The following is a 12,340-nucleotide window of genomic DNA, read 5'->3' on the forward strand; positions in this document are numbered from 1 at the left end:
AGCGGGATATTTTGCGCACGAATAGCCGTGGCTGCAGTCGTCTCGCCAAGAATGGATTCCGCGGTCGAGCGAGCGAGACTGTGACCAATGAAATATTAAACCGTTCGATTCGTTTATAGATACCCCCCGCCGCACACTTTTTACAACCGGTGGAAATCGTTGTTCCGTTAACAGTGACGAAACAAATAATTCCCGGTCTCGGTGATTTCCACGGTGGCGATATCTCCGAAGTATGAAATTTCCGCGACATTTTCCAACCGTGGCTCTCGAACTCCACCGAACGGAGAAGCTTCGAGCGTAAGCTCTTCGGTACTCTGCACGCTCTTCCGCGCGTGTTATAACTTGTACTCGAACTTTCGAACTAACCTGTTGAACTTTAAGTCTAATTCCCGGTTTAACGAACAGAAACACGCCGGTAACCGTCGTGTTTCGGCTTAACGTGCTTTCGTTTTCAAGGATACGACTTCTCGGTGTGGAATTCTTAGTTAAAGCGTGTCGAGCGATATAGCGATCCGATACGTAAGTATCCGACAGTTTGAACGCTTTACGATGGCGTTGGCTGTGAGTTCCGATTTATCGTTCCGCGATCTTCGAGAACCGAGATTCCTGGAACCCTACGCAAATAGGTGAATCCAGGAACAATACGAGGAAGGAAAACTTTTTCTTTTCATTTTTCTCTGTAACTCTCTCATTACGCACAATAAGGAAAAATGGTTCGAGTAGATGTCATCGAGCTCGATTTGAGTTATTTCGAAGACAAAAAATTAATCTCACCTTGCGTTTAAAATATATTGGGGTTTTGTATTATTTAACTATAGCGAAAATGAGGTTGACGTCTTCGTTAGATTCTAAGAAAGCTCTTTGTAACACTTAACTTTTCTAATCTTTAAAAAATATATTGGGACACTCCTCTTTTCCCCAATAGTCGACTCGAAAAATTTGTTGCACACTGAAAGGTTAGGTCTCCTGTACCGTGTAACTATAATGAAAATAAAGTTAATGTCTTTGTTTAATTTTGAGAAAGCAACTCGCAACATTTTATTCGACACACCCTGTACGTGGCTCGACGATGTTCTCTCAAAAGTGTACTGTTTCCTCAAAGGTGCGACAACATGACAGGGCAACCAAATACTTGCCATAACTCTGTAACTATGGGCAATAAAAAAAAACGGTTCGAGTAAACTTTATTCAGCTCGACGAGAACTATCTCGATAGGAAAAAATTGGAAACCATTCTTCGTTAAAAAAAAAAAATGTTGGTACCTTCTACCAGTTGTCTCAAATAAATTGAAAGATTAGTTCGTACTCGACACACCCTGTACGTGGCTCAGCGTTGTTCTCTCAAAAGTGTAATGTTTCCTCAGAGACATGAGAGTCTTTTTTAATTTTTCATTAAAAAAAAAAGTTGGAACCTTCCAGCAGTTGTCTCAAATAAATAGAAAGATTAGTTCTTCCTCGACACACCCTGTAGGTGGCTCGGCGCTGTTCTCTAAAAAATAGAAAACCATTCTTCCTTAGAAAAAAATATCGCTACCTCCCAGCAGTTGTCTCAGATGAATTTGTCGCGCATTGAAAGATTAGATCTTATTCGACGCACCGTGTACGTGGCTCGGCGTTGTTCTCTCAAGAGTGTAATGTGTCCTCAGAGGTGCGACAACATGACAGGGCAACCAAATACTTGCCATAACTCTGTAACTACGGACAATTAAAAAAAACAGTTCGGGTAAACTTTACTCAGCTCGACGAGAGCTATCTCAATAGGAAGAAATTAAAAACCATTTTTTATTAAAAAAGAAAAGTTGGAACCTTCTAGCAGTTGTCTCAAAAAAATAGAAAGATTAGTTCTTCCTCGACACACCCTGTCCACACCTCCCAGCAGTTGTCTCAGATGAATTTGTCGCGCATTGAAAGATTAGATCTTATTCGACGCACCGTGTACGTGGCTCGGCGATGTCCTCTGAAAAGTGTAATGTTTCCTTCGAGACGCGAGGACACGACAGGGCAATAAAATGTGAAAAATGACCGTGCAATCTCTGCAACGGATACGTCTAGGTAGGTAGAGCAGTTTCCAGCGCGTTGCACGATGATGGATGTACCAGGCGAGGGGTCTCGGGGTCGGGTCGGACGCGAGTCGACTGCGCCGCAAATTAGAAAATAAAGAAGCCCGGGAAAACAAAACGGGGCAAAACGAAAGCTGCCCTTTATTTCCCCGATTCCTTTTTCCTCCTCGTCCCCCTTTTGTCCGACGATGAACATTCATCTCGACCCGTGGAATAATATAAAAGGCGAGGGGGAAGCGAGCTCCTTAACCGCCGGCTAAATATACGAGAAACAGCCGCCGTCTGTTCGAATAATCGCGACTTCTTCCTCGTTGGGCGGCATTATTGCCATTCATCGGCCGTTTATCGCGTCCGACGAGAACCACAGGGCCGTGGAATCGGCGAAACATCGTCAATGGACGACTACCGAGTTCGACCGAGACGCACGGTGTTCCTCGTAGGTGTGAATGAGTTTTACGAGCCGCGAGTGTAATTTTCCGCCGCGACGATAAAGTACGCGTATAGGCGATACGTCGCGGATACGTAACCACCGGGAGAATTTACGACACTTTTGTACACGCTCGGCCCCCTTTCGTTACTCGTTACCGCTGCATACAAATCGCGGACGAACGGTGCAAAGTGCAACGAAATCCGTAACTCGTGGCGAACAAAGAAACCGGTGTGTTCCGAGGGCGCCACGGGCATCGTTCAATTGAAAATATTCATTATTCTCTTAGAATGAAATTCCGAGATCCGTATCTCCGGATGAGAAAAATATTTCGTGTTTTACATTTTTAAAGCGATCGGATGATTCGCGTTTCAACCTTTGAACGCGATACGCGATGCAATTTCTCGGCAATGGGAGTTTCGCGAAACTCGAGAAACGTCGGATCAACGACGGGAAAAATAAGAAAGTAAGCTAATTAGATACTATCGAGCGATCCACCGTACGGATACAATGCGATGAATTCGACTTTGAATTCGTATCGTTACTCTTTTCGCAACTTGTGGAAAGATCGGGGAAGCGGTGCTCCGGATTCGCGATTCGTTACGATTGTAGATGATTGTTACGGGTAGTTGCTAATTAGACATTATCGAGAAATGCACTGTGCGTTATATAGATGCAACGCAAAGAATTCAACTTTGAATTTAAACTTGTTCTTTTCGAATACTGTAGAAAAATCAGGAAAGTATTATTTTAGCTTCAGGATTCATTAGGATTGTAGACGATTGCTATGATTAGTAAGCTAATTAGATATTATCGACCAATGCATTGTATATTATATAGATATAATGCAAAGAATTCAACTTCGAAGTTAAATTGTTACTCTTTTCAAATCTTGAAGAAAAATCAGGAAAGTGTTGCTTCATTTTTGCTATTCATTAGGATTGTAGAGGATTACTACCAGTAGTAAGTTAATTAGACATTATCGACCAATGCACTGTATACTATATAGATATAATGCAAAGAATTCAACTTCGAATTTAAACTGTTACTCTTTTCAAATCCTGTAGAAAAATCAGGAAAGTGTTACTTTAGCTTTAGGATTCATTAAGATTGTAGATGATTGCTACCAGTAGTAAGTTAATTAGACATTATCGACCAATGTACTGTCTACTATCTAGATACAATGCAAAGAATTCAACTTCGGATTTAAATTGTTACTCTTTTCAAATCCTATAGAAAAATCAGGAAAGTGTTTAGCTTCAGGATTCATTAGGATTGTAGATGATTACTACCAGTAGTAAGTTAATTAGACATTATCGACCAATGTACTGTCTACTATCTAGATATAATGCAAAGAATTCAACTTCGGATTTAAATTGTTACTCTTTTCGAATCCTGTAGAAAAATCAGGAAAGTGTTACTTTAGCTTTAAGATTCATTAAGATTGTAGATGATTGCTACCAGTAGTAAATTAATTAGACATTATCGACCAATGCACTGTATACTATATAGATACAACGCAAAGAATTCAACTTCGAATTGAAATTGTTACTCTTTTCAAATCCTGTCGAAAAATCCGGAGAGTGTTACTTCAGCTTCAGGATTCATTAGCGCGAGGATCGTCGAAGAATATCTCCCGAAGAGTATCAACTCGCCTGCACCAGGAGTTCGATTTAATTGGCTCGCATCCACGCTACCAATGACCTGTAATAAATCGTCGAAAGTACATAGAAGGTCCAGGGAACACACGGAGCGAGACGATGGCCACAGCCTAAAACGGCGCCGGAGCGATAAAACATCGCGTCTATTAATCCCCGTTGCTCTTGCTCGCGTCGAAATTAACGCGGCTCCAATTCGTCGAACGAAACTTTCAGCTGACGTCGTGGTTCGCAGATCTTTGCATCGAGTTCACGATTATTCACGGACTATTTGTCGTACGCTCGGTCGAGTATGTCCTCCGAACGACAGCCGAGAATGACTCATTGCTAATAGATTTAATTGGAGCACCTTCTTTCCAATTTTTCACCTGTACCTGCCACGTTAAACTCGAAGAACGAGATTCGAGAACGAGTTTTACCTCGATACTCAACGACAACGTCGAGCACGGTCCCCGTTCGGGGCACACTCGCCAATCGACTTCGCGAAATAAACAGTATTTCGGTATCAACTCCTCCCAGGCGGAAGTACACTTCCCCTGAACAGAGACCAAACTTTTCTCCCCCCTTTTTCGAAGCAGCTATTAACATTCGAACCGTTCATTTTTCACAATTTATCTTAATTGGGTACCAGGTTTCTGGAAAATTTACATTCTCCTTTTACAAAGCCTGCTCCGTTAAGACAGGCGTAGCGACATTTCAAACGTAGCGACGTTCCTTCGATTTCTACAAATTCTAATTTCTTTCAATTCTTCCCATTAGAACCGATGTGATCCACCTTAACGCGTCACTGGGAAGTCCGAGTAGCTCGATACTGGAACGCTCGTTGTTTCTACGTAGGTTGACAATTTTTTTCCTTAAAATAAGCAAAAATAGTGTCCGTGAACGATACATAGGTATCACAGTTTCGTCGGTGTGCGTTATTCTCGAGAAGAGTTCTATCGAAAGCGACAAGTCCGGAAGAGTGCACGGAGGGTGAACCGTGCATTACCGTGGTGACCGTGCGCTCTCACGGAGTGACGTTAAGTGATCGGTGCGCGTGCGCGTACGTCTGCGCGCGCACGCTTTCCCAACATGTCATCTTTGGCGCGGGACCCGATATTTATTACAAGGACTCGCGTTAGCGGGGTACGCGTACACCCGACGCGGTGGGTATTGAATCGGCGCGAGTCGCGCGGTGAAAGTGCGGCTTTTAAGCGCGACGTTAGAGATACATATAGTATATCGTTTCAGAAAGCAGATACTTGTGCGAGTCTCGGCATCCAGGGGTCCCGGGGACACTTTGAGCTTGATTTACAGCGGCGGTTCAATGACGGCACGATCACGGCACGCTCGCGACGCATTCGAATGTGATTCGGTGCTCCGGGACGTGACTGGAACGTTGAACGTTGCCGTGCGTTAGATCGTTCGAAAAGCGGAAAATTATGTCCGCGGCCAAAGTAAAATTACAATCGCGCGGAAAAGTTTCCTTGGCCGCGGTGAACGAGACTAGACGACGCCCATTCTCGACGTACACGACGAGTAAATTTTACTTCGAGGCTCGAGAATTTATTCGTGAAAATAAACTTTTCACTCGAAACAACGTTGGCTCGATTCTCGAACGTTTCGAACGAACGCGACCGTTCGATTGCAAAAATTACAATTTTCCATTTTTTTCGCTTCGGATTTACAACCGTATCGATGGATCGGCGAGGTTCTCCCGATTGAAACGAGTACAAACACGACGTACTTCGGACGAACTTTTTTTTACGAAAATTTTAAATATCGCAAAAGTAATCGAACGGTAAAGTTTCTCCGATTCGAGCCGTGTTTGGACTCGTTTTAAACGGGAGAATCTCACCGATTCGTTGACACTGTTGTTACGAAGATAAAAATAAAAGCGTGGAAATTGACATTTTCACAGTTTTCAATCGTAAGGCGCGCCTCGAGAAGTGGAGGAACAGTGGGGATAAGTTAAAATTTAGGCGAGACAACTCCGTTCAAATTTAAGCGAGTATTGCCCACGTACATTCTATTTTTTTTTTATTGCCTCCATTTTTGTTCATCGAAACGTATCGCGCTCAGCTCGACGACACCGAGAAGTGGAGGAACAGTGGGGCTAATTTGAAATTTAGGCGAGGCAACTTCATTAAAATTTAAACGATCATTGCCTACGTGTATCATAAAATGTTTCTTTTTTATTTCTTTTTAATATCGCGCGTAAAATTGTTGGACGAGAAACAAGAAAACCGAGTGAATTCGTTCGAACGAAATTGAAATACTTTATTTCGTGGAATTTAATCGGGGATACGTGCACGGTGTTCTTCGTCTAACGTGTTATGGTTACTGGAAAGAAAGCGTGATATAACGCGAGCGCAATTCCGCTTTCCCGAGATTCATTAGTCGATTAAATCTGGCACACGTTCGAAGCAACTGTTCACCCTTGTACGACACACATTCCCGGTTCGGTTGATAAAAACGAAACGAACGAACCGATCGCACGACGGAATCACTTATCTAACGTCGCTCGACGAGATTAGAGAAATCACGGAAACGTGACATCATTCTACGTGGGCGTTTCTCGTACACGGGACGTCGAAAATGTCGTCGCACGGTTGCCTCGAACCTCGCGCCGCGAGATTTCATCGACGAGTTGCGCAATATCGTATCGACTCTTCGCGACACTTTTATCTTTACCGACGAATATATATATATAAAAAACAAAAAAAAAAAAGTTAAATGGTGACAACGTCAAACGAGCAATTCGATTACCAATACTTCCAACGTCACTGTATTTTTTTCTTTTTTTTTTATTGTCCGAAACTATACAGCTCTCTGTTCCATTTAGAGACCAAGTATACAAGGTGACTTTGAAAGCTTCTATACAGATTTTAAGATCGTTTCACTGGTTTTTCGAATATTTCCAGTTCCTCGATCTTCCTTTTTATGTACGCAAAATAGCCAAAAGTGGTAAACCGTAAGCCTTTCTGTCCACACTGGTCATGTTGTTGTTCGCGAGATTGACGTTCCTCAACGCGTTGAGACCACTGAACACACCCGAGTCCACGTGACTGATCTGGTTGTTCGATAAATCGAGTTTCTGCAAACTGGTCAACCCGTTGAACATCCCTGTAGCGATACTGGACAGTCGATTCTTCCTTAGATCCAACTGCTCCAATTGAGAGAGTTCCGCGAACGCGGCCAACTCGATGTCAGCGATCTCGTTGTGATGGAGACTCAAGATCCGTAGATTGGCCAGTCCCTTGAAGTCGGTTTTGGTGATGCTGGTCAATCGGTTGCTCTCCAAGTACAGACAGTCCAGTTTCCGTAGTCCTCGAAAGGTTCCAGGCTGCAGAGAATCGAGCCGATTGTTCTCCAAGTGGAGACGCATGAGCTCGGTCATCCGATCGAAACTGCCCGGTTCCACGTTGGCGATCTTGTTGTCGTTCAACCAGAGTACGAACATGGACGTGGACAATCCCGAGAACGTGGTCTTGTCGATCGACTCGATGTCGTTGTTGCCCAGGTAGAGCCACATCAGTTCGGTGAGCCCGGCGAACGAGTTCTTAGGCACTGTCTTGATCTTGTTGAACACCAGGGAGAGGGATCGAAGATGGGTTAACTCGGAGAACAGATTCTCCGATAACGGTACCACGTTACCGTCCAGATCGAGACGTTCCAGTTTGTCCAATCCATGGAAAGAGTCTCTGGTCACCACCGAGATCCTGTTCCCCTGGAAGAACTGTAAACGCTTGGTGGTCAAGTTCTTGAAAGCGTTCTCGCGAATCGCCAACAGATTCAGGTTCTCGATACTGAGCTGGTCCTCGAATTCCTGCTGGGTGACCTCCACCAGGACACCCTTGCGATGACACACCGTGTAACCGCTCGTTTGCACGCACGTTGGCTCCTCCGGTGTGGCGGTGGTGATGTCGATCGTCGCGAGAACGATCCACGTTAACCAAACAAGAGACTTGGACATTTCGACGATCGTGTCCCGCGCCAAAGCCAAGCGATTTCGGCGACTGACGAGTCGCCAAGATATCGCGGACGATTATATGCGTTATTCGTTGCACCACGGTGCACAGGGTGCAGATTAGACAGGGGTCACGATCTCTGACACCGATTATCGGTACGGAGATTTCGCGCGTCTCCTCGCCGAGAAGAGAGACCGTGGTTCTCAATAATCCATCGGTGCTGCGTGTCTTCTTCAGAGTGGATGTACAGTGTGGGTTTGATGGTGAGAACTGCCATCTGAAACGTCTCGTCCGTTGATTCGATTGAAAGAGAAGAACGAAGAGGAGAAAGAAAAGAAACAAGGAGAACGAACGCATTTGTAATATTTTGCGTCTCGTAAGAATTCGGAGATAGCAAGGTGACTTTGAGTTTTTTTAAACGACACTCGAGGACACATTGATATCTCTGTATAACGTGACGTTACTCGTTTGATTGGAAATTATTCGAATACGTTCGTGTCTGATGTTGTTTTCCAAATAAGAATCTCGACGATCTCGATGAAAGTAATTTTACGTCGAAGAGATAGAAAGTTAGAAAATTATTTCCAAAATTGGAAACAACTCGACGGGAATATTGCCCGGGAAACTTCCTTGGTTTATTTCCAATTGGTAGAACACTTAGTTCTTGGAATTCGTGAAGTCAAAATATGATTTTGAACTTGCATCCATCCTCCCCGCTTTGGAGTTTGCTTTTCAATAATTTATTTCCAAGTTCGAAAACAACTCAATGGGAATATCGTCTGGAAAACTATCTCGTTCTCTTCACAATTGCCAAGAAGAACATCGGGTTTGTTCGGTTTCGTGAAACGAGACACGACCCTGAACTTGCATCTCCCCGCTTTGGAGTTCGCTCTCCAATCATTTATTTCCAAGATTGAAAACAACTCGACGGGAATATCGCTTGAAAAACGCCCTCGTTTTCTTCCCTATTGCCAAGAAGAACATTAGGTTTGTTCGGTTTCATGAAACGAGACACGACCCTGAACTTGCATCTCCCCGCTTTGAAGTTCTCTTTCCAATAATTTATTCTTAAGATCTAAAACAACTCAACGGGAATATCGCTTGAAAAATGCCCTCGTTTTCTTCACAATTGCCAAGAAGAACATTAGGTTTGTTCGGTTTCGTGAAACGAGACACGACCCTGAACTTGCATCTCCCCGCTTTGGAGTTCGTTCTCCAATCATTTATTTCCAAGATCGAAAACAACTCAACGGGAATATCGCTTGAAAAACACCCTTGTTTTCTTCACAATTGCCAAGAGAGACAAGGTTTCGTGAAACGAGACACGACCTTGAACTTGCACCGCCCCGCTTTGGAGTTCGCTCTCCAATCATTTATTTCCAAGATCGAAAACAACTCAACGAGAATATCGCCTGGAAAACTCCCTCGTTCTCTTCACGATCGACAAGAAGTACACCGAGTTTGTTCGGTTTCGTGAAACGAGACACGACCCTGAACTTGCATCGATCTTCCCCGCTTTGGAGTTCGCTGTTTCTCGAAACGACGACGACAACGACGACCCATTTCTCTCTCTGCTCTTTCTACGAAACGCGCGCCTTGCGCCACTCAAGAGTAATTAAGTGATCCGAAACAAGGCTAATTATTGGAGCGACTGTGCCGAGAGTAGCACCGAATACTCGAACCGCTCGATAAGAGGAAGAAAGGCAGCTGAAATAAATCGCTTTCAGGGCGAGACGGACGCGGTGGAGATTGGCGAAACGCGAGAGAAAAGCACGATGGAGGGGGGACGAGGTTCGTTGAGGAGGGGAGGTGGAGGAGGAGGTGGAGGATGGTAAGGCGGGAGAAAAATAGGGAAATGGAGTGGCAGGAAGGGGCGCGAGCTAGAGGAAGTATGTTCTCCGGTGGATGGAAACGAGGGTCGATACTTCCGAGGGAGAAATATCGCCAATAAATTTCCGGTTGTCGCCGATACGTAGATACTCGATCTCGTGATATTTTCTTGCCGTGACGGTTTCTAATAAAGCCTGGGACGCGAACCAACTTTTCTGTTTTAAAGGCCGGCCATCGATTTCGAACTCCACCTTCCCCCTTTTCTTCACCCCCACCCCTCGAGCTCCGATCGAGAGATATTAAGACGCGGCCTAATTCCGTCGATAAGCTGCGAAAGACAGGCGTGGAATTAACTTGTGTGAACTGTTAAAATAATTATTACACCGGGACTGGTACGGATAAACTAACCGGTAGTCGTGCAATATTGTAGTATTTATTGTACTATTGATTTCTATTATAATATTTATTGGCACTATTGATATATATTACACTATTGATATATACTTCAATACTGTACATATGTACACATTATAATATTTATTATACACTTAGAATGATTATCAGAGCTTGGAAGAAATTTTTGTGAGAAGAAAGAAGTATTTAAATCTAAAATTTTGATTTCTTCGAGGACAAATGGTACTTAATCATTTACGAACAAATTTGTAGAAAATGATTTCTATTGAACGTTACAACATTCATATCTCTCTACGAATATCGGTTTACGCTTTATCGGGCATAATCGATTCGTACGTACCGTTTTTTTCTTTTTCAACAACCGTTACCGTTACGCAAGGATATCGAGGCAGGGGACTCTATGTTCGTAAACTTTACAAAGAAAATCTTCCATTGAACGCGCACCGCAAACTTGTTTCGGGCGATGATTGCACACAATGCCGTATTTATTATCGTTTCCAATGCAAATAAAACATCTGGAACGTTTGCGTAATGTTTCTGAAACGTAACACCGCGTTATACAAATTGACCGGGCTCGTTCGAACTAATTGGTTTCTTTCGTACGATTATGAATCGCGTCGGAACGATTGTTTTCGGAAATTATAAAGCTCAACGTAGCGGATTAATTTAAAATACCATTTCGCGATACAAACGAAGTGTGCGCGCGGGAGAGAGAGCACACGGGTTATCCTCGAGGGAGAGTTCTGCAAAATCGACTTGGAATGCGTTAATTGGTTCGGTAAACGAATAATTTTATTCGTCTCTGTTAATAACGGCGATAGAGGGACGTTTGTGCAAACTTACGCTCTGTCGAAGTGCTCGTTCGCGGCGAGTGTGTTCGTTGAACATTGAATTATGCAAAGGCCACTGGGAGTCGGTCTTTTCGAATTAACAGGTTAAACTTACAACGTTTCGAAAAGTTACGTTTATTCGAGTACAAGGGAAACATCACGGATTGTATCGATCATTTTTCTACCGGTCAATTATTATCTTTGTGTCGAGAAAGAAAATGTGACCGGATAATCGGTCAGTCTAGTGTACTCGTAAACTTTTAAATAATTTCCTACTGTCGTTGGCAGTGGTGTAAAACGATTAATGTAAATTTTTGAATAAACTTGGCGTATTTCTACTCACGAAGATTGGACTACAATGGAAAGTTTTGAGCAAAGTTACCGTCGTTAGCGGTGCTATAAAATAACAAGTGTACATCAACTTTCAAACAACGTTCTATACTACGAAATGACAAGTATATAAACTGTCGAATATTTCTACTCGCGAAGATTGAACTCCAATGGAAACTTTTAAGTAAAGTTACTGTCGTTAGCAGTGCTATAAAATAACAAGTGTACACCAACTTTCAAACAACGTTCTATACTACGAAATGACAAGTATATCGAATACTTCTATTCACGAAGATTGAATTCCAATACAAACTTCTAAGTAAAGTTACTGTCGTTAGCAGTGCTATAAAATAACAAGTGTACATCAACTTTCAAACAACGTTCTATACTACGAAATGACAAGTATATCAACTATCGAATATTTTTCTACTCACGAAGATTGAACTCCAATGCAAACTTCAAAGTAAAGTTACTGTCGTTAGCGATGCTATAAAACAACAAGTGTATCAACTATCGAATATTTCTACTCGCGAAGATTGAACTCCAATGCAAACTTCTAAGCAAAGTTACTTACGTTAGCGATGTTATAAAACAACAAGTGTATCGACTATCAAATATTTCTACTCACGAAGATTGAACTCCAATGCAAACTTCAAAGTAAAGTTACTTACGTTAGCGATGTTATAAAACAACAAGTGTATCGACTATCAAATTTTTCTACTCACGAAGATTGAACTCCAATGCAAACTTCTAAGCAAAGTTACCGTCGTTAGCGATGCTATAAAACAACAAGTGTATCGACTATCAAATTTTTCTACTCACGAAGATTGAACTCCAATGCA

The 12,340-nt window shown here is 42.9% G+C and overlaps 2 protein-coding genes across 3 annotated transcripts in view; both read right to left on the reverse strand.

The window, feature by feature from the left end:
* The window catches only part of Btk29a (tyrosine-protein kinase Btk29A), a 361,771-nt gene that overhangs the window by 72,362 nt on the left and 277,069 nt on the right, over positions 1-12,340 (reverse strand). The gene's annotated exons all lie outside the window — the stretch shown is intronic.
* On the reverse strand, positions 6,299-8,155 carry LOC143144795 (uncharacterized). The gene has a single exon (XM_076307593.1). It carries the CDS (start codon positions 8,097-8,099, stop codon positions 7,065-7,067), a length of 1,035 nt encoding a protein of 344 aa, XP_076163708.1. The 5' UTR covers positions 8,100-8,155; the 3' UTR covers positions 6,299-7,064.

Source organism: Ptiloglossa arizonensis, chromosome 3 (genome assembly GCF_051014685.1).
Source record: "Ptiloglossa arizonensis isolate GNS036 chromosome 3, iyPtiAriz1_principal, whole genome shotgun sequence".
Lineage (NCBI taxonomy): Eukaryota > Metazoa > Arthropoda > Insecta > Hymenoptera > Colletidae > Ptiloglossa > Ptiloglossa arizonensis.

Coding starts and splice junctions, on each gene's coding strand:
- LOC143144795 (XM_076307593.1), bottom strand. CDS start 8,099: ATGTCCAAGTCTCTTGTTTGGTTAACGTGGATCGTTCTCGCGACGATC.